This window comes from Aquarana catesbeiana, linkage group LG06, assembly GCF_042186555.1.
Source record: "Aquarana catesbeiana isolate 2022-GZ linkage group LG06, ASM4218655v1, whole genome shotgun sequence".
NCBI lineage: Eukaryota > Metazoa > Chordata > Amphibia > Anura > Ranidae > Aquarana > Aquarana catesbeiana.
In genome coordinates this window covers 83,588,070-83,615,166 of record NC_133329.1, presented here as the reverse complement: position 1 = coordinate 83,615,166, position 27,097 = coordinate 83,588,070, and the positions used below count along the sequence as shown (strand labels likewise).

The 27,097-nt window shown below is 39.8% G+C and overlaps 1 protein-coding gene across 1 annotated transcript in view; it reads right to left on the bottom strand.

The window, feature by feature from the left end:
* Nucleotides 1-2,418: 2,418 nt before the first annotated feature.
* LOC141148688 (NXPE family member 2-like) overlaps nt 2,419-27,097 on the bottom strand; it is a 35,397-nt gene continuing 10,718 nt past the window's right edge. Inside the window, exons 3-5 of the mRNA XM_073636330.1 lie at nt 12,236-12,297; nt 9,854-10,072; nt 2,419-8,184 (exon numbers count right to left, since the gene is read on the bottom strand). Coding sequence (XP_073492431.1) covers nt 7,640-8,184; nt 9,854-10,072; nt 12,236-12,297 — 826 coding nt within the window. The 3' untranslated portion in view covers nt 2,419-7,639. The remainder of the gene's footprint in view (nt 8,185-9,853; nt 10,073-12,235; nt 12,298-27,097) is intronic.

Below are 27,097 nucleotides of genomic sequence, written 5' to 3'. Positions count from 1 at the left end.
GGCAGAAGGAAAGTTGCAGGGAAGCTCAAATACCTTTCCTTAGTATTCTTTGGAATTGAACACTTATAGTTGAATGCACTCCCCTTGTGGGATTCAATCTTTGCCCGCCTGGATAGGCCTCTCTCACTTGCCTAGCAGCCAGTACGCAGGACAAACAAAAGTCTCTGCCACAGACTTGTTTGGAATAAAACCCATATGATCCTCTGCCACAGGATGTATTGGTTTGCGATGAATGTCAGACACAGTACTTGAACCTTTAAGCCAGTGGTTCTCAACCCTTCTAGGGCTGTGATCCCTTGATAAAATTTCCCAAGTTGTGGGGACCCCTAACAGTAAAATTATTTTCGTAGCCTGGGTTGATAGCTCCCAAGGCAAGACAAGTAATTTGCACCCCTAACCCATGGACATATAGAGCTCCCTGAGTCCCTTCCACTCATACAATATTAAAACCCCTTATGGTATAATTTAGGATGTACCACTCTTTCTCTTTGTTCTCCTTTCTTTCCCTTTTATCTCTCTCTCTCTATTCCAATTTCTTGTTTTTTTCCCCCATCCCTCTCTCTCATGCCATCTTTCTTGTTCTTTCTCTTATTTTTTCTCTCCCTTTTTCATTTGTTCCTCCCCCTCTTTTCCTCTCTCTTCCATGTATTCTCTATTTTTATTCCTTCTCTTACTTCTTGGTGGGGGGTGGGGGGGAATGGGATGAGCGGCAGTGCTGGCAGGGAGTTGGGATGAGTACCAGTGCTGGTGGGGGGTGGGATCAGTGGCAGTGCTGGGGGGAGTTCTGATCAGCCAACTTAGGTGCTCTTGATCAAGGTCATCTACTGATCTGAGTACTGTAGTGGGGACTTTTAATGGCAACCCTGATCACAGGTAGTGTTACTCACTGTGTCTCCAGCTCTGTGGTGTCTCGCAGCAGTGACACCTTTGCCGAAATCAGGAGATAGGGTCTCCTCCAGCCCCTCCCACTTCACATTCCTCACCAGTCAGCTGACCTATGGTCTCTGCCCCCCCAGCCATGCCGTGAACTGGATGGGCGGCTGCAAAGAGGTTGAGTGGGCGGTTGCGGGCTCCAGGAACAGCCCAGGATTCGGTGACCCCCTGGCAAATCGTCATTCGACCCCCGAGGGGGTCCCGACCCCCAGGTTGAGAACCACTGCTTTAAGCCAACCCGGCAGTACTATGCAGTAAGATTACTTCAGGATACGTCCTCCAACCGAGTCACCAGGCCCCTCTCCAGACCAGCACTCTGCATGATCCTTCCATGACGGGTCCTCCCCTGGGATCTCCTCGGTTGTCCAGCTTCTTCACTCAGAATAGACAGCTCAGGACCATTCCTCTGCTGCTGTGGTAGGCCCCAGACAGGCTTCTGGGCCTACCCACACGCCGCAGCGACGTGGGCCTCCGGAACAGAGGACCACGAGGTGGTACTCTTAACGCATACCTGTCGGCCAGGAGGGCCAGCAGGTGGCTGAAAATGAACCCCTAAACATGGCGTCTGTCCCATAAATACCCTTTCCCAGAATGCAACTCCGAGGACCACCTCCACCGAGTTGTCTCTGGGACAGAGGAGCACTCATATGCTTCAACACGTTGCCTTTCCAACACCAGCCCATGGTGATAACGACACCCACCGGCACAGTGTGGAACTACACGCAACTCAGCCAAGCTGGAACAGAGGCAAATCTAACTTCCTCTAACAAGTAACCCACAAGATTTACCTATCAGCGGTAGATTAAAAATCTACCAGCGCTACACGCACATGAACTGTAATGGTATCCCAGTATTAGTATTGGGTTCAAAACTCATTTGGCCCACCCTTTGCAGCTATAACAGCTTCAACTCTTCTTGTCCACAAGGTTTAGGAGTGTGTCTATGAGAATGTTTGACCATTCTTCCAAGTGCATTTGTGAGGTCAAGCACTGATGTTGGACGAGAAGGCCTGACCTACAGTCTCCTCTCTAATTCATCCCAAAGGTGTTCTGTTGTGTTGAGGTCAGGACTCTGTCCAGGCCAGTCAAGTTCCTCCACCCCCAAATCACTCATCCATGTCTTTATGGACCTTGCTTTGTGCACTGGTCCAAATGATTTGGTGGAGGGGGGATTATGATGTGGGGTTGTTTTTCAGGGGTTGGGCTTGGCCTCTTAGTTCCAGTTAAGGGAACTCTTAAGGCGTCAGCATACCAAGACATTTTGGACAATTTCATGCTCCCAACTTTTTGGAAACAGTTTGGGGAAAGCCCCTTCCTGTTCCAACATGACTGCACACCAGTGCACAAAGCAAGGTCCATAAAGACATGGATGAGCAAGTTTGGGGTGGAGAAACTTGACTGGCCTACACAGAGTCCTGGCCTCAACCCGATAGAACACCCTTTGGCTGAATTAGAGTAGAGACTGTGAGCCAGGCCTTCTAATCCAACATCAGTGAAAGATCAAACATTCCCATAGGCACACTAAACCTTGTGGACAGCCTTCCCAGAAGCTGTTCTAGCTGCAAAAGGTGGGCCAAATCCAATTTTAACCCTACGGACTAAGACTGGGCTGCCATTAAAGTTCATGTGTGTGTAAGGGCAGGCATCCCAATACTTTTGGCAAATAGTGTATCTGGAAAAGACTTACAATGGTGGTGGAACCCTCCTACACATAAATACTACATTTAGACATAGTTATAGCACCTGGGAGATGAGGCAGCTTCTCTACATGAAGCAGCATGTTTGGGATTAGAACCCAGACCCTCAGGGATACTAAGCAGAAGTTCTAAACTCTAAGCCACTGAGTTGCCACATGTGAGAGCCTCCTACACATAACTACACATAAATACACATAAAAACACATAAATACTGCATTTCTTTGGACATACAGATGATGGAATTACATTACTCAAGAGTTATTCTTCTTGATTTATTCTGTGATATTTGGTGTTTTTTTGTGAGTGAGAGTAGAATATTACCCTCAAATTTTTGGGAATTACATTATGATTTCTGATGTTGGTACACATATCACATTTTTTTAGGCTCAAATTATGAATATTTGGAAATAATAAAAAGCATGAAAAATTGTGATTCATTTTAAATTTGCACCAGCAATGGTATTGTTTGTGGATTATAAAGACACCTGTGTGAGTTTGGGGCAAAGATTGTTGTGAGATGGAGAGTAACAAGTGAAAGTGACAGAGAAAAATGTATTTTACCAAAACATCAAAACATTCCACATTCTAGTATTCTTAAAAACAAAATATTTTAAGTAGAAGCAACAATGTTGCAAAGGAAAAATTATTTCACAGAAAGATACATTTCATCTCAACATTAAAAGGTTTTTTTTTGTGAAAGTTAGAATTGTTCCATTAGAATCAATGGCCGAAACTTGATTTGGACTAAAATAGAGCAGATTTTCACTTCAAAAAAATGCTCTCTAATTAGCTCTCATTTTGGTATTTACTATAGCGCCAGCTAAAAAAGACACTTGAGTTAAAATGAGAGTTATTTTCAGGTTTGAGCATGCTCAGTTGTGTTGGCACCTAGTTGACCAAAAAGGGGAATTTTTCACTTCTCAGACTTTTAAAGATATTTCAGTGTAGAAATCACTTTTTCACACAGTTTAAAAGCAGATTAACTTTAAATAATATACCGCACATTTCAGTACCATTTAGGCAATGATATCATGCTCTAAACATTATTTCCATGTGCACTACTCCAGGTTTTAGCAGAGTAAGGGTTTGGGCGCTATTTGGTTTCAGGGAATTATAGAGTAAGGGTTTGGGCGCTATTTGGTTTCAGGGAATTATAGTAAATTCGATTTTGGGAGCATTTTCTCACCAGCGCTATAGTGAATACCGTTTAAGTGCTAATTACCACGAATTAGCGCTAATTAGTGGCGCAGCTCTATAGTAAATGACCCCCTACGTCTCTGAAATATTAAAAATTAAGGCACAGTCGCAGTTTAGATATTGCCCTTCAAATTTGAAGTGGCTAGAGTGGAGTTTCAATGAATGTCAATGGACGGCGTGAGTTGCAAACAAATGGTCATATTGTGAAAACTATCAGGACTATGGCTTAGCCGTGGACATGTTTAGTGGCAGCAGGGATAGTTGAACGTTTTGATATAAGATTTGTGTAGGTGGGCTTTTGAACATTTGAACATTTCGCCATTCATTCCTATGGGACCAATTTCGCCACAAAAATGATGATATTTTGTGAACCAGTTGGCGAAACATTCCACAAAGTAATAGCACACCAATCGGGAACAATCCGCACATTTCGGTATATTACTGTCTATGTAGTGTAAAAGCTGTGGTAGGAGTTAGGGTGGTAAATTTGGCTATAATAAGAATAATAATATATATATGAGATAACAGTAAGTGGTCTTGCTATGCAAGAACACTTAATAATATATATGTGAGATAACAGTAAGTCATCTTGCTATGCAAGAACACTTAATAATACCAAACCGTCTGATGGTACATGGAAAATTTGTTCTGCCCAATTAGAGACCAAGGTGTGGGTAGCCCCAAGTGTAGCAGAGAGGGGACGAGTTAAAGGAAGGAAGGGAGAAATTGTGGCCTGGGACCCCAGTTCCACAGCATTAGTTTTAATTGAACTGGAAGACCAACCTATTTATGTTCCCATCCACAAATTATTGCTGTTGCCATGAGGACATTACTATGGTTTCAGCCTCATCTCTGAAAGCAGCAGCTCATATTTTTAACATTAAAAACTATTGGGTGTGTAGACAAACACCCCGTGCTCCAACTGAGGGCATACTATTATATGGACTACCAGTTAACATTCGCTGGGTGCCTTTGGACAATCCTTGGAGAATAGCAATAGTGAATAGGGCTATGGACAGATTGACTAATCCATCATGTAAAAACATACCAACTAATTTTGGCCCAGAGGAATATTCTATAAAGTTATCCCGTAAAGCCACTGGTGTATTGTGTGTGCAAAGACTTAGTACCAATGACTCATATGCCATAGAGATGTGAAATAGTACATAGTTATGTAGTAAGACAGAGGAGAACTGTGGGACTTTAAATGAGGTCAATGAAGTATAAGTTAAAGATACAACCATCCCTAATTCAGAGAAAAAAACAAGGAAGGGTTTGGGACTTTAAATGAAACATGCAATTAGGGAATGAGTAACAGGCTGTAAATAAGTACCAATGACCCATATGCCATAGAGGTGGGAAATAGTACATAGTTATGTAGTAACAGATCACTGGAATAATATCTCTATGGTGCAGGTGGTGGGGAGAGGAGAAGTATTTGATTTCGAAATAGATGGATACCGCATAGGAGGATCTGCATTTAAAAATCATGCACACATGTGTGTGGCCAAAGATTGTGACCTTATTAGCTGTGTAAATTTGTCTAAAAATCAAACATGAGCAGATATGTTTTGGCAGTACTGGAGTCACCAAACCACTTGTACTTCTTTGCCCTATCAATTCTATTTTATATGTGGTCTGAACGCTTATAAATGGCTACCACCAAACTGGTCAGAAAGCTGCTATATTGGACATATAGCACCAAAAGTCCGTATAGTTTTTAATAATTCACCAGGGTAAGGAATTGGAGAAGGAGCATACAGTAGGTTCCTTAAAAATACAAGATATACCTGAGGGGGTGGGATGTCACAGAAGGAGATAGATTGGCTATGATTATTCTTCCTCAGTATGAAGTGGCTTGGGTAGTGCAAAAGCTGAGGAAAATTTCTAAAATCATTGACTATACGTTCAACAAAACATTTGATAGTATTGATGCTCTTACAGAAGAGGTTAGGCAAATGAGATTGGTGGTACTACAAAAAAGAGCTGCTCTAGATTTTATTCTTGCTGCCAAAGGAGGGGTATGTGCCTTAATTGGGGATGAGTGTTGCCCCTATATTTCAGATAGCAGTGGAAACATTGAGCCAGAGTTAACAGGGGCCAGAAAAGCTGTTAGTAAACTTCATCCTATCTCCAATGATGGAATATTTGCTTTGCTTGGTCAATTGGGGCAACAAGTGGTTATGGATGGTTTATTTTATTAGCATTAGGAATTTTTATTATAGTTATAAGAGAAGTATGGATTTTATTTTTTTTACCTATTTATACTTACCGGCACCTTTTCATTGAAAACCGAGCAATTGAACACCGCCGATCACTCAGTTTTCAGAGCTCCGTGAGCAGAGAGCTGTAGACTACCAGTCACAGCTCTCTGCTCATCTCCCTCTGCGCTCATTGGCTCGCTGAGCTGTGGAGGGGGCAGAGCGGTCCATCCCGGGCTCTCAGCGGCTCGCTGAGAGGCTGAGACGGGTATCAGTCCAGGCACCTGGTGCATTCAGACTTTATTGTCGTGATGCCATGGTGCCTGAACTGATTTCTGTGACATCAGCAGAGAGTGGACTTCTGCCGCTCTCTGCTGAAAACGGGTCACAGGAGTGCCAAATGAATTTAACTCCTGTGATCCATAGGAGAAGTCCAGCCAAACGAGCTTTGGCTGAACTTCTCCTTGACTTCTTCTTTAAAATAAATTTTATTTTATTAGTAAATGTACAACATCTACTATTGAGGCTTTACCTATACGTAAGTCTGAAGATTATGTCTATGACTTAGGTTCCTTGTAAATCAAGGGGTGGAATGTAGAACGGGTCTATATTCATAATTGATTTACAAAGAACGTAATACTAGTTGTGTTTTTATTAACTATGATAGTTTACAGATAATCATTTCTGTGTCTCTATATCTGCATACTAGCTATGGCTCTGCATACATTGATCTTTCTTTTTTTTTTTACATATTCTCTTTTTTATTGTAGACATTCTTACAAAAAACAGAGCCGGTACATTTATCTTAACTTCTATTTCAAAACAGTTCATACATATACATTCCCATTCCCCCCACCCTTCCCCAAGAAAAAAGAAAAAAAAAAGAAAGAAAGATACCCTCTCCCCTAACAATCATCTCTCTCTTCGATCTCTTTCCTACCATTGGACCGTACATTGATCTTTCTGAATTCACCACAGATGGTCACATTGTCTCAAAACCATTATAGCTATCCTTTTGTTAGAACTGGCTAAAACCAGTTTATTGGAGCCCCCTTTCAATTTTCTTTACCTTTTTAAAATGTGAAAAGAGCTCAGAACCTCGTCTAGAACAAGCTAGTGAATGTGCCTAGGCCGTACTACATTAACTTTTAAAGAACAGAGAAAGGAACTGAGGACAAACTCCCCAGTCCCTTTCTCTGCAGCTTCAGCTGCATTGGACAGTGAATGAATGGGAAGTGCTCTGTGCTGAGCAGTTTCCTGTTCATTCCCAAACTGAAGCATAGTAAACACAGCTTACTATGATTCGGTTATGAATGAACACAGTGAGTGATCGGTACCGATCACTCACTGTGTTCATTCTGAAAAGGAAGGGGCTGGTAAATGACATAATTCTCCACTTCACTCTCCATCCTGAAACATCCCTCGTGCATTCGCAGCAGCAGCCAGTGGAAGAGAAGGGAAGCCGGCAGTGCTGTTTGTATGAGGGGAGGGGATGCAGGGGAATCCGCACCACATGATGTGATTAGGGTATGCACAGGCACAACCGGCACATCCCATGCACATGCCTGTTTGTGACTTTTAACACTAGCTTCTTCATAGCAGTCTTTTAAAATTAACAAGCAAAACTAAATGTCAGGCTCAAAATACTGTCAAACGTTATCCCTGGAGGATGAACAGTGGCCGTGGCAGATGCCACCGTCATGTCCCAGGCATCCACAAAGCCCACATTAAAGTCCTTGAAAACTTCTCTCAGCACAAGATACTGGGTATAACCATGGAAGTCTCCCTGTACTTCAACCGGGGAATATAGTTCCCTGGTGTTTTCTGATTTAATGATAACCTTGGTGTCTGGACTGCGAAGGAAAAGGCGTTCTAGTGCTCGGCGGATGTTGAGTGCCCGTTTGATGAAAAGTTTCAGAGGAAACTGCCTGAAGTGTTGTCCCATGGTTATAACAAAAATTGTGTTCTTCCCTCCAGCACGCTGATCGATCTGACGACTCGTGTACATGTCCTCCTTGAAGTAATAGAAAGAGTCATGCTCCAGGGGGAAGCCATGTCTTTTATAGGAGATGTATAGATCCTTGCCCATATTTAGGGCTTCCAGGGACTTTGACCAACCAGCCCATCCGCCCTGATGGTAACGAAAGTATTGCACAACTGTTGGAGGCAAGAACAAGTGTTAATTAAGAGCACTACAGTTTCAGAGTTGTTTTCTCCCTTTAATTGGGTGCTGGACTAAAATAGACTTCATTCCCTGCCTGCAGTAGAACTTTATACATCACTACCTAGAGGTGAAACCTGGCATCACGCCTTGACCATTCAGGAAAAAGTACACCTCTCAAGTTATAAAAGGGGACAAATCCAACAACGGATACAAACAGTGGCAAGCTTGTAATGCCTGCAGGAATGTTTGGTAATGTTCACAACTCTTTTGTGGACCTGGTAACCCCCCTGGATTACAGACAAACACTGAACATAGGGCTTTGACATCTATCTGACTCTGAACTAACTCCTGCCTATTATGCCCAAAATTAGCCCCCTGCCTACTATATGACAGTTCAGTATGGGAGCTGCTACTGGCCACTGAGGGTCCCAAATTGTGTGGGGCTGGGATCCAGGGTTTCCTCATGTTCAAAGATAACTAGCTGAGCAACTGCAAATTTACTGAATCTTTGATACTCTTTTTAATTTGATTACCAGGTTCACTATAAGCACAAGGTATGGTCAGATGTTTGTGTATCAAGAAATACAGTATAAAGAAATGAAAAACTAAAAAAAAGAATTGAGCACTTTAGTCAACTTTAAAATTGATTAATGTGGAATTAAAATGGATATAGCTTTCTCTATGGCCAAAAAGCTAACTTTGAGATTACTAAGCACTAGGAAAGTTGTAAATAATAAACTTACAGGAACACTTAGGAATCAATTTTATGATGCACTTTTCAATTTCTGAGTCAGAGTCCCATTTTTCCATTCCTCATTCTTAGAAAACCGATAATTGAAAGTACAACATGTACACTATATGGCCAAGAGTATATGGACTACCCTCAAAATGATTACATTCAGGTGTTTTTAGAGGATTACAGGCAGTGCTACAGCATACAGAGACATTTCAGACAATCGTGTGCTTACAACCATGTGACCACAGTTTGGGAAAGTTCCTTTTTAATGCTAACATTACTGTGCCTAAAGCCAGCTAAAGACATGATTTGATTAGTTTCATACTTGAGTGGTCTGCACAGATCCTTGACCTCACCCCTTGAAATGCAGATTTTGAACCAATGTGTTTCATCCAACATCAGTAGCCTACAAATGCTTCTTTCACTTAATGGGCACAGAATCTAACAACCTCATTCCAAAATCTTTTAGAATGCCCAAATATGTGGATTAAAACGGGGGGTGGGGTGGTAACACCATATTATTACCCATGGTTTTGAAATGGGATGTCCAGCAAGCTCCAATAGATAAGATGGTTAGGGGTCCTCAAACTTATAATCATGAAGTGTATTTGAAAGTTAGCCAAGTAAGCATGCTTATCGTCTTACCATGGACTTTTATCAGCAGCACTAGGTTTTCCTACATCTGTATCTTAGAGAAACCTGATGAACTGAAATCTAGTTCCATCTCAGAAGATTGAACCTCCAGTCTGGTATTCAACCAAAGAAATTTTCATTCATAAATGTAACATGTTGAGAATGTGTCAATGAGTACCATCTATGGAAAAGTTGTTGTTATAACATGGCACCCTTGTTGAAACTATTGATGGTTATGTAAATACTAATATATAATATATATATATAAAATATTTTGCTCACGAAAATCTTACTTTTGATGCCTTCAGTAAAGTGCATGATGAACTGTCGCAATGTAGAATCTCCTATGAGGAAAAGGTTCTTCCCTTCCAGACATTTCAGAAAGTCTTCTCCAGTTCTGTAAACAGTCATGTTACAGTAGAGGGGATTCCAAACATTTTTGAAAAAATATCCACTTGGGAAAGGAGATCCCATTCCCATCTGACATTTAGGCTTGGGGGTAAAAGCTGAGCCTGAAAAGAGGTCACATTATGAGATCAATAAGGTTGAACAAACTACTTTTCTGAAGTCTCTACAAACTTTGTATTTGAGCAGCAATCTCTAAACATATTTGTACAGTGTCTGGCCAACACAACATGGCCTAATAAACTGTGGGACCTAGTGGCCAAGAAGGACACCATTTGAAATGTATATCTTTATCTACTACTAGATAATAGTTTTCTTATTCATTTTTTTTTTATTGAAAATTAGAGGTTATACAAAACACTGCATACACCTCCTTCAAGATATCAGTATTACAGAATGCCACAATAAACAACTAAGTAATCAATACAATGTCCTAATTGTAGAAACAGATGTAAGAGGAACCTCAGCAGTTCAGCGTAAATGGCTATGGTTGAGAAGAGAAACCAAGTGGGGAAGGGTATGGAAGGGGATGAGCACCTCGAAGCCTTGTTGAGTTGTTATAGGCCATGCACCTGGATACTAATTTTCTTTTCCAATATTTTTATTACGGTTTCAATAAAAGATACAGAAGCCAACAATTAAACACATGGCAAATGAAAAATGTCTCCAGAATCATTCCGTAATACTACGTGGTAACAACATTAAATTACCCAGCATTACATACCAGTCTCTGAATACAATGTAGGGAAAAAAACACAAATACAAGACAATGAGGTCAGTATAATGCTAACAAAAAGAGAAAAGGTCTGCATCCACCCTAACGGAAAGAAACCTCCGATGGATGGGAGCCATAATCAGTTTATACTGTAGTTTTCAACTGGAATATGCCATCCTATACTTCACTCTATCAGTGGGCAGGGGCAGGGTAAAACTTTCAACTAGGTAGGCCTCAATGACTAGGCTACATTTTCTCTATGTAAACCCATTACCATCTCTTAGTACACACACTATGAGATGTGTCGACCTGAAACCATGTAACGGAGTCAAGGGAAAAGCAAAAGGAAAGGTAAAGGAAATAGAGAGAAAAGGAAGGAAATAGAAAAAGGAAAAGGAAGTGCACCCTATCCAGTCAATGGAAGGAGTAAACTGAGCCATCTCAAGAAGAATTTGAAAGGTATTTTATAAAGGGATTCCAGATCTTTAAAAAAAAAGGCCAATTTATCATTCAAAAGTACTGAAAAGGCGTTCATGTATCATATTTCATGATAATTTGGCCTTCAAGAATTCAAATGGGATCATAGGAGTTTTCCAGCGCCTGGAGATGGAAACCCTGGCCGCCACAAAAATAAAGGCTATCAACCTCCTTGTATGTCCCCGTGTTCTCTCCATCGGGCATCCCAATAGCACCTGTTGGGGGGATTTGATAAGGTTCACCTGGGTGAGAGAGTAAATTAAGGAGTACATGTGGGTCCAGAATCTCCTCTCTCTTCGGACAAGTCCACCAGTGGTGTAGTGGTAGCACTCTCGCCTAGCAGTAAAAAGGGTCGCTGGTTCGAATCCCAACCACGACACTACCTGCCTGGAGTTTGCATGTTCTCCCTGTGCCTGCGTGGGTTTCCTCCGGGTACTCCGGTTTCCTCCCACACTCCAAAGACATGCTGGTAGGTTAATTGGCTTCTGTCCAAAATTGGCCCTAGTATATGAATGGGGACCTTTGATTGAGGGTAGGGACTGATGTGAGTGTGCGATGTACAGGGTTAGGAACAAGGGTCAGGGTTGTAGACACACACTCACTCAGGTTGAACTGGATGGACTGGTGTCTTTATTCAACCTTACTAACTATGTAACTATGTAACTATGTAACTATGTACCATGTACTGTATGGAATACTGTGCCTTCCTGGCCGCATCCCCAAAAGCATAAGGGGGAAGCTTCTGGGACACTTGCTGCTATTCTTGGAAACTAATTTTTAATGATACAATCATGCAATTTGCCATATTAGCTTTCATTGTAGTACAGTGAAGTCTAATATGGCAAATTACTTGATTACATCAGTGCAATACAGTGACTTTACTCTATATTTGAATCTGTACATTTGGAGTCACTAACCCAGAATAAAGCTTTGGTTTGTAGGGAGAAAAAACATTTTCTCCTTAGTCAACAAATTGATTTGATAATCTTAATCGATCCTTCATAACAGCTCCATCACAGCAAAAATATCCTGGACAGCATAATAAATAAAGAAAGCAAAAGGAAAATAAGTAGCTTACTGTTACATCCGGTTACTACTATAGGTGAAAATGTTTCAGGGATTTCAACAGCAATATTTGACCTTAGAAAACAAAATAAAATTACAATAAGTATATTTCACAATGGTGGATGTTAGTAGGGAGATAAACAACATGATCCACAGAAAAACAGGAGCTTTTCCACATATTTAGGTGAGTTGTTGTTGCTTGTAAAGAAAGAGGAATGGGGAGAGAGAAAGCAGGAAGAGTAAAAATAAGTTGCAAAGGAAGCAGGAAAAGAGTAGGGAAATAGGGAGTGAGGGAAAAAGGAACAAAATATATTTTATATTTACTTACTATTCATTTTAAATATAAATATTTATTAAATGGTATAACTTTGATACTGCTGTCAGAGTATTTTAGGTGTCATTTTATTCCAGGTGTCATTTAATTTAATTTAAGAGTCATTTCTCTTACAAAATCGTTGTGTGCAAACTGGAGCTCTCTAACATACGTATTTTTTTTACAACAGATCAGCTAGGAATAGACAGGTAAACATGTGAAAAGGAGTCCAGAGCTCGTACGAATCCGTCAGACTTTGGTGTGATAATGTGTAGGTAAGTCCGTTCGTTAGAAAGTCCGTCGTAACTCCTTTGAAAGTCCGTCGGAAAGACCGTCGGACCTTTGATGCCGAAAAGTCCACCCGTGTGTACAGGGCATAACTTGCACATTTGCACCTTGTGGTGATTGCACTTATTGAACCTTGGACATTATTTGAACTTTGTATTTTATACTTTATTTATGATTGAAGGTCCATTCAGCATTAGTTATTGCAGTAGAGAAATATATATCTTGGGGTATTTTTTGCACACATTTTAAAGTAATCACTCATTTTATTTTATTTTATTAATTCTGGAAGAATATGCAGAGCGGGGAAGAGAAAAAAAAATGCAAAAGAGAGTAGTGGGAGAGGGGATTTTTAACCTAACCAATGTACCATTGACACAAGATGAATTATTGGTGCTCGACAAAGGTTTAAAATATGCACCATTAAAAAATCTAGGGAGGTTCCAGACCTACATTGGAGTTAAAAAATATGTGAGAAAATTAAATATTAAGAAATACCTGTTGGGTAATCCAATAAATGTTAGACTACAGCAGGATGAAGAAGGTGTGGTACATAGCAATTTAAGAAATACATCTATTTTTAATCCCAAACCAAATGATAATAAACATATTGAAGTTTTTGGAACCTTAGTGACGGAAGAAATTAAGAATTTGAAAGTAAGGAAAAGAGAAGAACCTAGATCCATAAAGATCGGTATAAAAAAAACTAGTAAAAAAAAAAAAACCTTGTTATCAGACCTTCAGATAAAGGGGGTGGTATTGTTGTCCAATCAGTGGAACAATATCACAAAGACACGCTGAAATTGGTGGATGATGCAGATACGTATTGTGTTCTACCAAGTAATCCCATATTTAAATGGAGAAAAGAATTAGAACAGGTTGTCCATCTAGGACCAAAGAAAAGCATTCTTAATAAAAAAAGAAGCGAAATACTTGATACCCGAAGCATGCAGGATTCCAATAATTTATGCATAAATTCATTCATAAAGATAAAATAGACCCCCCATTGAGACCCATTGTAAATGGCATTGATTCTTTAACGGCCAGATTGGGACAATATATAGATCAATATCTTCAACCAGCAGTACAGATGACCAGAGCGTATCTTAAAGACACCAAACAAATACTTCAGCTACTAGAAGAAAGAACGGATACTGGACCTTTGCTGATGGCGACAGCAGACGTTTCATTTCTTTACACCATTATTCTCCACTATCAAGCATGTGAAGCCACAAAATGGGGGCTTAGGAAATTTACAAATCTTTCCTGTTTGCAAAGGAAATTCCTTGTCAAAAGTCTTGACTTCTGCCTTAAACATAGTTATTTCTGGTACTGTCACCAATACTATCAACAAAAAACTGGGGTGGCCATGGGAGCCAAGTTTGCCCCCAGTATAGCAGGACAATTCATGGCCCAAGGGGAAGAAAAAAACATTTTCTCTGATCCACCTGATGAACTTGTTTTTTACAGAAGATACATCAACGACGTGTTCGTGTTATGGAAAGGGGATCATGATCAGCTGCACAATTTCTTTAATATGCTTAATAACAACGATAGAAATATTAAACTATCATGGCAAAGTAATGAAAATACCATCCCTTTCCTAGATTTGGAAATATCCTGAATCAATGACAAATATGTCACTAAAACTCATTTCAAGAATGTTGATTGTAACAACTACTTACCGATTAAAAGTTGTCATCATAAAAACTGGCTGTTTAACATTCCAAAAGGACAGATTATGTGACTCAGGTGCAACTGCACTGAAGTAGGAGATTTCCTCACATAGTCCAATATAATCAGTGACAGATTTGTACAAAAAGGATATGACAAGGAATTAATTAAAGAGCAGATTATAGGAGTAACACATATGCATAGGGGAGATTTAATTAAAGATAAAGAAACTGTGAGTGTCAACAAGATCTTGTACCTATAGTATTGGATTATAATATCCAGCATAAGAGAATAGAAAAAATAATACAACGCCATTGGCACACCTTGAAGTCCGACAGACTCATCGAAGACTTACTTCCAAAGAGACCTAGGTTTATATACAGAAGAGCCCCCACTCTTCGTGACCAGTTGGTCAAGAGTGTGATTGATCCTCCAAAAAAGAGTTTTACACTTTTTACCGGTAAAGGCTTCTACCCTTGTAAAAGGTGTTATGCATGCACTTGAACGAAATGTCCTAATGAAAAGAAATTACAGTTTCAATCCACCAGCAATGGTACCACCTATGACATAAAAGAATTTATAGGGTGCAATACCGAAGGAGCTGTGTACGCTCTAGAATGTAGTTGTGGCCTACAGTACATTGGTCGCACAAAAAGATTGCTGAGAATACGTCTAAAAGAACACGTACAAAATATTTTAAATGGTTATGATAAACACAGCGTGTCTAGACATTTTGCTAAATCCTACCCATTTAAAATTTTGGGGCATTGTACCTTATACCCGATCTTGGCAAGGGGGTCACAAGGAGATAACCCTCAGCCAGCTCGCATCTAAATGCATCTTCCAGGTGGACACTTTCACACCTAATGGACTTAATATTGAATTTGATTTAAACTGTTTTATCAGTGACTTTTAGTTGCTTATCCACACCCCCTTCTCTTCTTCTAGTATGGCATATTCATTTTTGCACCATTTATCCTTATTCTGTTTTCTCCTACTTCCCTGGTTCATGCAATAGGAATGGTTCATCTCGTCAAAATATCCAATCTCATATATGTATTTTAGCTCTATTTTTATGTGTATGCATTCCATATCGCTCCTTGTATCATTATGGCTCCTGTAATGTTTTTCCCTCCGTTATCTCTTTTTTATTTAAACATTTTTATTGTATTGTAATGTATTTTATTAAGTGTTCCATCCACATCATTGCAGCGGGCTGTCATTAACAGCCTTGTTGAACATCCCTTTTTAGGACATTATAATCTCTTTTATCCTTATGTCCGTGATTTTTTAATCATTTGGTTTTTTAAACATTCGTTTTTTAATGATCTGTTTTTTAATCATCTAGTTTTACTATTAATGCGTCCAGATCACAGCAGACTCTCTGTTAATTACCATCTTTGTGTGGTGTGATTTTGCAGTATTTATTTGTTTTTTTAAGTATTTGGTCTGTATACTTATTTGTCTGGACCACAGCGGACTCTTTGCCAATTACTTGGTGGTGCGCATCTGCAGTACTGTTAGTTGTGTCTCCATAACTACTATGTTAATACATGCAGAAACCAATGGAAAATGGCTGCCGTAATGTTATCCTATGGGAGACCAAGGCAAAATGGCCGACGCTACTTATTTCAATGGCGTGCTTCGTGAAAATGGCCGCCAGCCATTCAATTTGATATACTATTTAAAGACAGAAAATATTGCCTATTGTCATCCCTGATGAAGTCATGTGATGTGACGATACGCGTCGGGATTGGAGTAATAGGTTTTACCAGGAACTGACTGTAGTATACGAGCTCAGCGCTCGTGGGTTGCCGCTGTTTGCGGCTTTTAAAAATGTGATACGTGTCAAGATTGGGGTAATAGGTTTTACCAGGAACTGACTGTAGTATACGAGCTCAGCGCTCGTGGGTTGCCGCTGTTTGCTGCTTTTAAAAATGTCTTTATTTACTCTGCTTGCTACATAAAAATTTCCCAACGGGATTACACTATGGGCATTTTTCTTTTCTGTGCCTAAACCCCCCTTACATCGAGGTTACTAGTGGAGGGAGTGGAATATCAAACAACATCACTAAGGATTGGGCAGAAGCATACGACCTCGGCACTCGTGGATTGTTGCCAGTTTTTACATATAATAAGTGAGTTAATTTATTATGTTTGTTATAACCAACCCTCCTATATGGAATCATGCTATGGGCTGTTTTCTCTTTTATATCTAAACCCCATATACTGAGACTACGATTGAAAAAGTTCAGTCAATTTGACCAAAGGGAACTTTGAAGATTACCATCTGTGAACCTATTTATGCTGTAAACCTGACGGCAGTAAGGTGAGAGGCTTGTACACACAGAGGTGCCACTTTTAACAAATTGGCTAGGCATCGGTTGTTTTGCTGTTCACGGTGGAAGGATTCATTATCTGGGTGGAATATTGTTTAGACTGTTATAGCGAAATACAAATATTTTCTTTTGAAACATCTTCTTTGATCACAATTTATCACTAGATCATCATTGTTTTTTGGATTTTGTTTTTTCACTGCACATTTAGTTGAAATGGTTTTTATGAACACGAAAACACCAATTAATTTTTAGCACCACATCCCAGAATTTGATAGTAAAGGAGCAGAAGGATTGGGACTTAATAGGTGCAAAATAAATTGTCAAAAATATCAATTATAGTATTAAAATATATATATTTTATTTTGAGGAGCAAAATAAGAATTGGTTCATTAAAAGAAGAGGGGAGATACAATAGATGGCTAGTATAATTGGTTACAGTTTTAACAGCACAGCAGTATATGATGAACCTCCCAACATGTTTCGCCCATATGTCGGGCTTCCTCAGAGGATGCTGTCCGTTTGCAATGTACACTGCCTTCTATCAAAGAACACAAACAATTGAGCATATTAGATTGATTCAAAAAATCATACAAACATTTACATCTAATATTAGTGTTATACATATGCATCTCCTCTGTCAGGGTACCACTGCTTACCTATATCTCCTAAAAAGAGGACCAAAAACTGCCGGGATGGCTAAATGTTTAGCTGCATCAGAAGAACCATGCATTGCAGGTGACCATAGATGGCAAACAAGGACCAACTGAAAAGGGAAAAAACATTGGATGCCCCTTAATATCTGAAGGAATGATGGAGTATCCTTCCTGACATCAGGACAGAAAGCTAAAATAGGGTCAACTTACAGAAATAGGTTCTGCAGCTGGCTTGATGCCAAGGGCCACACACCTCGAATTACTCTAGTCACTCTAAAGCTATCTGGTAAATGCAATTAGAACAATAATTATAACTTGCAGTGCAATGCCGGCAAGAAAAGATAATAATCTTCAAAAACATGAAATCACGATCGCCATTATAAGGGTAAAAAAGAAGGAGCTGTTTTCAAAGTTTAGGCTAGCTAAAGATTACCTGAATAGGAGATAACAATGTGCTTGTGTCCCTTGGTTCCAGGCAGCGTCTCAATGCTGCATACAGCAACTTTATATACCATCCATCCGGTATAAAAACCGGATGCGAACGCAATGACTGTGCCGCGCATGCGCGAACCTCATCATTACAACTAGCTCGTCCATTCCCGCTGGGTCCTAAGACTCGGTCGGAATCATGGAAAGAGAGCTCCCTCTGGTGGATAAAAGGGGAAATCTCACCTGTCACAAGACATGTAGAGATTACAGAGTAAGCGGCGAAGCACAGACAAGCCGCACAGTGGATTGGGTGCGCAACCAAGTTAGCAGGAACACCCTGGGCATCCGTACGGTCACCCAAATTGCGCTAGGAAAATCAAACGAGCAAAAACACCCCATAGTGACAGAGCGATCAAGTTGATGTAAATCATAGGAGAAGGATGGATATTAGGGAACAGAGCATAGCCATAAACATGGAGACGCAGATGCATTTACAAAACATATTTTTAATAAAGAGGACAGAAATATTACAAAATATTTCAAGAGGGGAAAAAGGGAACAACAATTAGCATAATAAACAAAAACAAGATAACTTATGTAACCATTTTCCCTGGAATTATCCTCCCTCCTTTGGCTTATAGTAATCAAACATAATTAACATCACATCTAGGCGAATAAATATCTTATATACAAAAATTGTTGTTGCCCTTAATGTGATATGATGAATTAGCAATTAGGTATTACTAACTGTTGTATCTCTATATGTGATATGATGAATTAGCAAGCTGCAGAACCTATTTCTGTAAGTTGACCATATTTTAGCTTTCTGTCCTTTGATGTCAGCAAGGATACTCCATCATTCCTTCAGATATAAGGGACATCAAATGTTTTTTCCCCCTTTTCAGTTGGTCCTTGTTTGTCATCTATGGTCACCTGCAACGCATGGTTCTTCTGATGCAGCTACACATCTAGCCATCCCAGCAGTTTTTGGTCCTCCTTTTAGGAGATATAGGTAAGCAGTGGTACCCTGACAGAGGAGAGGCATATGCATAACAGTAATATTAGATGTAAATGTTTGTATGGTTTTTTGAATCAATCTAATATGCTCAATTGTTTGTGTTCTTTGATAGAAGGCAGTGTACATTGCAAACGGACAGCATCCCCTGAGGAAGCCCGACATATGGGTGAAACATGTTGGAAAGTTCATCATATACTGCTGTGTTGTTGAAACTGTAACCAATTATACTAGCCATCTGTTGTATCCCCCCTTCTTTTAATGAACCAATTCTTATTTTGCTTCTCAAAATAAAATAATTTTTTTAATACTATAATTGATATTTTTGACAATTTATTTTGCACCTATAAAGTCCCAATCCTTCTGCTCCTTTACCTGCACATTTAGTTGTGCACACTGGACTTTATCATATTGTTTCACTTATTTGTTTGCTATATGTCTCTACGGTTATACAGGTTTATCTGTATCAAACATTTGGTTGATTTGGTTGTAGTTAGCTTTGTTAATTATCACATGGTAATTTATTTATATATTTTTTAGCCGCCCTTTGGCACATATTTGCACATTACACACAGCCTAACGCCCTCATGTACATATTCGCATTGTTTTCTGCCTAGGATCAGTCTATCAGTTGCTTGCTGCAGTGTATTTTAGCCCTTTATTATTTATTTTTCTGACAGCGCGGGAGTTACTTACCTATACATGTGAAATGTGTGGCGTGCATTTGTATTCATCCCCCCTGAGTCAATACTTTGTAGAACCACCTTTCACTGCAATTACAGCTGTAAGTCTTTTTGAGGATGTCTCTACCAGCTTTGCACATCTAGAGAGTGACATTTTTGCCCATTCTTCTTTGCAAAATAGCTCAAGCTCTGCCAGATTCGATGGAGAGTGTCTGTGAACAGCAATTTTCAAGTCTTGCCACAGATTTTCAATTGGATTTAGGTCTGGACTTTGAGGAATAGTGCCCCATCATTAGTGTCATAGGGTACCATTGTTGGTGTCAGTAGGAGGAATTGTGCCCTATCATTGGGCACCATTATTGATGTCATTGGGAGATATTGTGGATGAAGTAGTACCCAAGGGCCAGATATAAGCAAGCATAGGGCCGCATCTGGCCCCCGGGCCACAGTTTGGAGACCACTCCTCTAAGATGATCAGATATTCCATGGATCAACAATCTCATATTACTTATAGATGTTGTTTTCCTTATATGGTATTATATTAACTTTACCAGGACCAAATGGATCCAATTTCAAACCGCAAGTCTTAAGAGCTTTCACAGGAAGCATTTATGGTAAAACTACTGAAGCTGACATTGCTAATTTTCACCAACTTATTCTTTATTTTTTTAAATAGAATTTGAAACCCAATTAAGATCTTTACTTAAGCCCCTTTCACATGGTCATTCTGATCAGATCCACCTGTCAGTTTTTCAGGCGGATCTGATGGAAGCTAATGTTAGTCTATGGGCAGGCAGATATAAAAGGATGTGCGTCCGTTTACTTCTGATTACTACCGAGACTGGGGGGAAAAAAAGGAACAGATTTGCACGTTTTTCTTTTTTTTTGGACCTAAACATGATGGATCTGCGAATACAGACGAGAACAGATGCATGTTAGTTTACATCCACCTGCCCACAGACTTAAGATGGGTCTATTAAGCTCCATATTTTTTATCCATCACAAGATGAAGCAAAACACCTAATGGACACAGATGTTATGTTCCAATGTGGATGAGGACAAGTGTCCCATTCCCACATCCCTGGCCCTGTGGATGTGGAGGATAGCTGGGGGGACTTATTAGACTCTGGAAACCTCTTTAAGATAAGGGAGCCCACAATTATCCGCCTCACCTCTACATAATCAAGTAAAGGGTACATAGCACCCTTTTTACTCATTCACAAAAAAAATGTACAGAGCAAATAATCTGACAAGCACCTTAGACAAAGTATTTTATAAATCTGACAAGTGGGAACGAGGCTTGCACCGCACATCGGCGGAGGAGATACTGCAGCGACATCTTTTTACCCATCCAAACTGCTGGATAAGCTTGGTGCCGGCCCATGGGCACCAAAAACATGTGAGTTTACAGTCTTTTTTTTGTATGGTTTTAAATAAACAGTGTTAACTTATTGCGCTATGATCACTGTTTGTTGTTTTTTATGAGGACAGATTTATTTGCTCATAATTGCATGTGGGGCCAGCATAAACAAGCAGTAAAGTGGAATGGTTATCCCTTAATGAACCAAAGGCATATTTATACCATTATCTGGTGAGTGGCCAATCCATGTGGCAGTGGTGTTGTTACTGGAGTGGTAAATAAGTCACAATAATCACGGATGAGGAACTAGGAGCACTGAAAACAGCACATGTAAAGTGGGAAGACCACGCTGTGATCCACGTCTCTATTTGCACATTCATTTTATATGGACTTTATGTAATGGTTTTTTAGTGGTGTTATTATATAATAGCGGATTTGCTTTGTTTATATCACATATATGACTCATTTAGGAAAAGTGTGGTATTTGGTGTTAGTATTGGGGGTAGCGCAGTCAACACTAGATACGTATATATTTAATTTTAACCTTTTGGATGAATTTGTTTTTTGACTGCAGCAACCATATGTTTTTTAAGTTTTTTCAAATCATAAGTTTTTTTTTGCGCCGTGTCACATACACACCCACAGGTTTTTTTTTTAGCATGCTAGGCTCTGAAAATGAAGAGGTTACTAAAGTTACGAAAATTCTCATACGCAGAATAAAAATTTGGGAAGTGATGTAACATGTATTGGATTAGTTTTATTTTTTTTTTTTTTTAGGAAAGCTGTACTGATTAACCACTTGCCTACTGGGCACTTCCTGCTCTGCCCTGAATGACAATTGTTCAGTCATGTAACACTGTACCTATATAACATTTTTATCATTTTTTTCACACAAATAGAGCTTTATTTCGGTACTATTTAATCACCACTGGGTTCTTTATTTTTTGCTAAAAGACTGAAAATTTTGAAAAAAAAAAATCAATGTTTGTTACAAAATTTTGCAAATAGGTAATTTTTCTCCTTCACTGATGTGTGCCTATGATGCTGCACTGATGGCCACTGATGGGCACTAAGAGGGCTGCACTTATGGGCATTTATGAGGCAGCACTGATGAGGCTGCACTGATAGATACTAATAGGCTGCACTGATGGGCATTGATAAGGCGGCACTGATGAGGCTGCAGTGATAGGCGGCACTGATGGGCGATACTGATACTGATAGCCACTGATAGGCGGCACTGATGAGCACTGGTAGGTGGCACTGATGGGCACTGATAGGTGACACTGATGAGGAGGCACCGATGGGCACTGATTGGCAGCACTGGTGGGCACTGAAAGGCAGCACTGATAGGCACTGCTGGGACTGTACTGATAATCAGGACACTGATAATTAGGTCCCTGATTATCAATGTAGATGTCCCATTCACACAAGCTGGTTATTGGCTCTCCTCTCTTTGCGCTGTCAGTGTGAGGAAAGGAATGCCGATAACCGGATCACGGGAGGATGTTATATGACGAAAGCTGTACTGATTACCACTTGCCTACTAGGCACTTCCTGCCCTCCCCTGAATGAAAATTGCTTGGCCATGCAACACTGTACACATATAACATTTTTATAATTTTTTTTCACACAAATAGAGCTTTATTTTTGTGGTATTTAATTACCACTGGGTTCTTTATTTTTTGCTAAATAAATGAAAAAATACTGAATATTTTGGAAAAAAAAAAATCATAGTTTGTTACAAAATTTTGCAAACAGGTAATTTTTCTCCTTCACTGATGTGCACTGATGAGGCTGCACTAACGGGCACTGATAGGCAGCACTGATGCCGCGTACTAATGATAAGATTATTGTACGATCGCTTTGAAAGCGGTATTTTTCATAGGATTTTCTGATCCTGTGTACTAGGCTTAAGAGTATACTGACCATGCTGACTGCTCTCCTGCTACTAATGTTGGCTGATCTCTCTATGGAAATGGCCATGGGTTTGGAATGAGATGTCCAAAAAGCTGACAGCAGATTTCAAAAGAAATATAAATTATTATTGGTTGCTTCAGGGTTAGGTTAGGGCTATTTACTGTAATATAGCTTTTGCCCTTATTAAATAAGCATGTAAGTGACGGTATTTCTTTATATATTAGATTAGATATATTAGCCAAAATGAGCATCAAGTATATTATAGGGATTCTATTGTGTGCTTTACACAAACATTTACATTCTTCTAAAGATGATCATACATGTTACATGCTACAATCAGATTGTACAAACTGCACAATCTCCTTTACATTTACAAAGAATTCAGTAAGGATGAGCCCGATGTTCGAGTCGAACAAAAGTTCGGCTCGACCATCGGGTGTTTGCCTGTTCGCCGAACAGCGAACATTATGCAGTGTTTGCGGCAAATTCGAAAGCCACGGAACACCGTTAAAGTCTATGGAACATGAACATAAAAAACCAAAAGTGCTCATTCTAAAGACTTATATGCAAGTTATTGCCATAAAAGTGTTTGGGGACCCAGGTCCTGCCCCAGGGGACATGTATCAATGCAAAAAAAAGTTTTAAAAACGGCCATTTTTTCGGGAGCAGTGATATTAATAATGCTTAAAGTGAAACAATAACAATGAAATATTCCTTTAAATATTGTGCCGGGGGGGGGGGGGGGTGTCTATAGTATGCCTGTACAGTGGCATAGTTTTCCTGTGTTTAGAACAGTACCACAGAAAAATGATATTTTTAAAGGAAAAAAGTCATTTAAAACTGATCGCAGCTGCAATGAACTGTCGGGTCTCTGCAATATAGATAAAACTCATTGAAAAAAACAGCATGGGTTCCCCCCATTACCAGACCCTTTGGGTCTGGTATGAATATTAAGGGGAACCCTGCGCCAAAATAAAAAAAATGGCGTAGGGTCCCCCCAAAATCTATACCAGACCCTTCTCAAGCACGCAACCTGGCAGGCCACAGGAAAAGAGGGGGGACGAGAGAGCGCCCCCCCTCCCGAACCATACCAGGCCCGATGTCCTCAACATGGGGGTGATACTTTGGAGTCACAAGCACCTTGTCCCCATGTTGATGGGGACAAGAGCCTCATCCCCACAACCCTTGCCTGGTGGTTGTGGGGGTCTGCGGGCGGGGGGCTTATCGGAATCTGGAAGCCCCCTTTAGACAAGGGGAACCCCAGATCCCAGCTCCCCCACCATGTGAATTGATAACGGGTACATTGTACCCCTACCATTTCACAAAAAAAGTGTCAAAAAAGAGTAAAAATAACAGGAGAAACTTTGGGACAAGTCCTTTATTAAAAAATAGAAAAATAAAAATGTCCTGAGGTGTAAATCCATCTCACGCCGCCGACGAGCCGAAGAAGGAAGAAAAGACAGCTACAGCTCTGCCTCAATGGGAGGCTACTGCCGAGTGACGCTTCTTCTCAGTGACAGCTGTTATATAGCTGAGGGCGGGGCCACTCGGTGACGTAGACGGGCACCCTCAGCTATATAACAGCTGTCACCGAGAAGAAGCGTCACTCAGCGGGAGCCTCCCATGGAGGTGGAGCTGTTGTGGGGGGGTTTTTCAGCTCTTCATCGGTGTGAGATGGATTTACATCACGGGACATTTTTATTTTTTTATCATTTATTAAAGGACTTGTCCCAAATTATGTCCTGTCTTTTTTACTATTTTTGACACTTGTTTTGTGAAATGGTAGGGGTACAATGTACCTGTTACCAATTCACATAGGGAGGCCAGGATCTGGGGGTCCTCTTGTTAAAGGGGGCTTCCAGATTCTGGTAAGCTCCCCGCCCGCAGACCCCCACAACCAGCAGGCAAGGGTTGTGGGGATGAGGCCCTTGTCCCCATCAACATGGGGACAAGATGTTTTGGGGGGACCCCAAAACATCCTCCCCATGTTGAGGGCATGTGGCCTGGTACGGTTCAGGAGGGGGGTGCTCTCTCATCCCCCCTCTTTTCCTGCGGCCTGCCAGGTTGCATGCTCGAGTAAGGGTCTGGTATGGATTTTGGGGGGGACCCTACATCATTTTTTTTAACTTGGCACAGGGTTCCCCTTAATATCCATACCAGACATGAAGGGCCTGGTATGGATTTTGGGGGACCCCCATGCATTTTTTTTTAATTTTGGGTTCGGGGTTCTCCTTAATATTGATACCAGACCCAAAGGGCCTGGTAATGGACTGGGGGGGAGGAACCCATGCCGCTTTTTTCAATGAGTTTTATCTATATTGCCGAGACCCGACAATTCATTACAGCCGCAATCAGTTTTAAATGACTTTTTTTCCTTTAGAAATGTAATTTTGCTGCGGTACTGTTCTAAAAATGGGAAAACTTCTCCACTTTACAGGCATACTATAGACACCCCCCAGGCATGATATTTAAAGTAATATTTCATTTTTATTGTTTCACTTTAGGCATTATTAAAATCACTGCTCCCGAAAAAACTTCAGTTTTTAAAACTTTTTTTGCATTGATACATGTCCCCTCGGGCAGGACCCGGGTCCCCAAACACTTTTTATGAAAATAACTTGCATATAAGCCTTTAAAATTAGCACTTTTGATTTTTCATGTTCGTGTCCCATAGACTTTAACGGTGTTCGCGTTTTCGTCCAAATTGTTTGCCTGTTCGCATGTTCTGGTGCAAACCGAACCGAGGGGTGTTCAGCTCATCCTTAGAATTCAGTAATATGAGGGCCCTGGATTAATTTTGGTGTGCCACCTGGATAAGAAGTGATGGGATATCACTCCAACAGGGATACACACAGCAACAAAAACCTGATGCATGATTTAAAGCTGTAGGCAGAAAAGGACTTTATCACTTTGTCCAGTGAAGACAACGTGACAGAATAAACCTACTTGCTGATACTTACCTTCTCCATACTCCCTGGTATAGACCAATATTTGACCCCTTCTGCAGTGCTGAACGGCCAATCACATTTTTTTTTTTTTTTCGGGTCATTCATTATGATCCCAATTCGTAAATTCGTAATTTCGAAAATTCGTAAATTCGTAATTTCAAAAATTCGAAAATTCGGAAAATCAAAAGTTCATAAATAAGAAAAAAAATCCGAAAATTCAAAAGAACAAAATCGGAAAATTCTAAATAATAACTAACTAACTAATAACTATTAAATTATAGGTATTGGAATTTCCTTTCAAATTTGGCTGTTAGTGAATGTAACAAATACGAATTTATCCGAAGTTATGAATTATCTGAAATATCAAATTAATAATAAATAATAATGATAAAAATTATTATTGTTATTTATTATTAATGCGTTAAATTACATGCGTTTAGATACGGCATTTGTTATTTTGGATAATTCATAACTTTGGATAAATTCGTGTTTGTTACGTTCACTAACAGCCAAATTTGAAAGGAAATTCCAATACCTTAAATTTAATAGTTAGTTACTATTTTAGATTTTTGGATTTTCGAATTATCGAAATGACGAATTTTCGAATTTCCGAATTTAGAAATATTTATGAATTTACGTATTTTTGAATATTTGAATTTTAAATTTTCTAAAAAATTAGTTAAATAGGTTTTCATTAACCACTTCAGCCCCGGAAGGATTTACCCCCTTCCTGACCAGAGCACTTTTTACAATTTGGCACTGCGTCGCTTTAACTGCTAATTGCGCGGTCATGCAATGCTGTAACCAAACGAAATTTGCATCCTTTTCTTCCCACAAATAGAGCTTTCTTTTGATGGTATTTGATCACCTCTGCCGTTTTTATTTTTTGCGCTATACACGGAAAAAGACCGAAAATTTTGAAAAAAAATTATATTTTCTACTTTTTGTTCTAAAAAAAATCCAATAAACTCAATTTTAGTCATACATTTAGGCCAAAATGTATTTGGCCACATGTCTTTGGTAAAAAAAATGTCAATAAGTATATATTTATTGGTTTGCGCAAAAGTTATAGCGTCTACAATCTAGGGTACATTTTCTGGAATTTACACAGCCTTTAATTTATGACTGCCTATGTCGTTTCTTGAGGTGCTAAAATGGCAGGGCAGTACAAAACCCCCACAAATGACCCCATTTTGGAAAGTAGACACCCCAAGGAAATTGCTGAGAGGCATGTTGAGCCCATTGAATATTCATTTTTT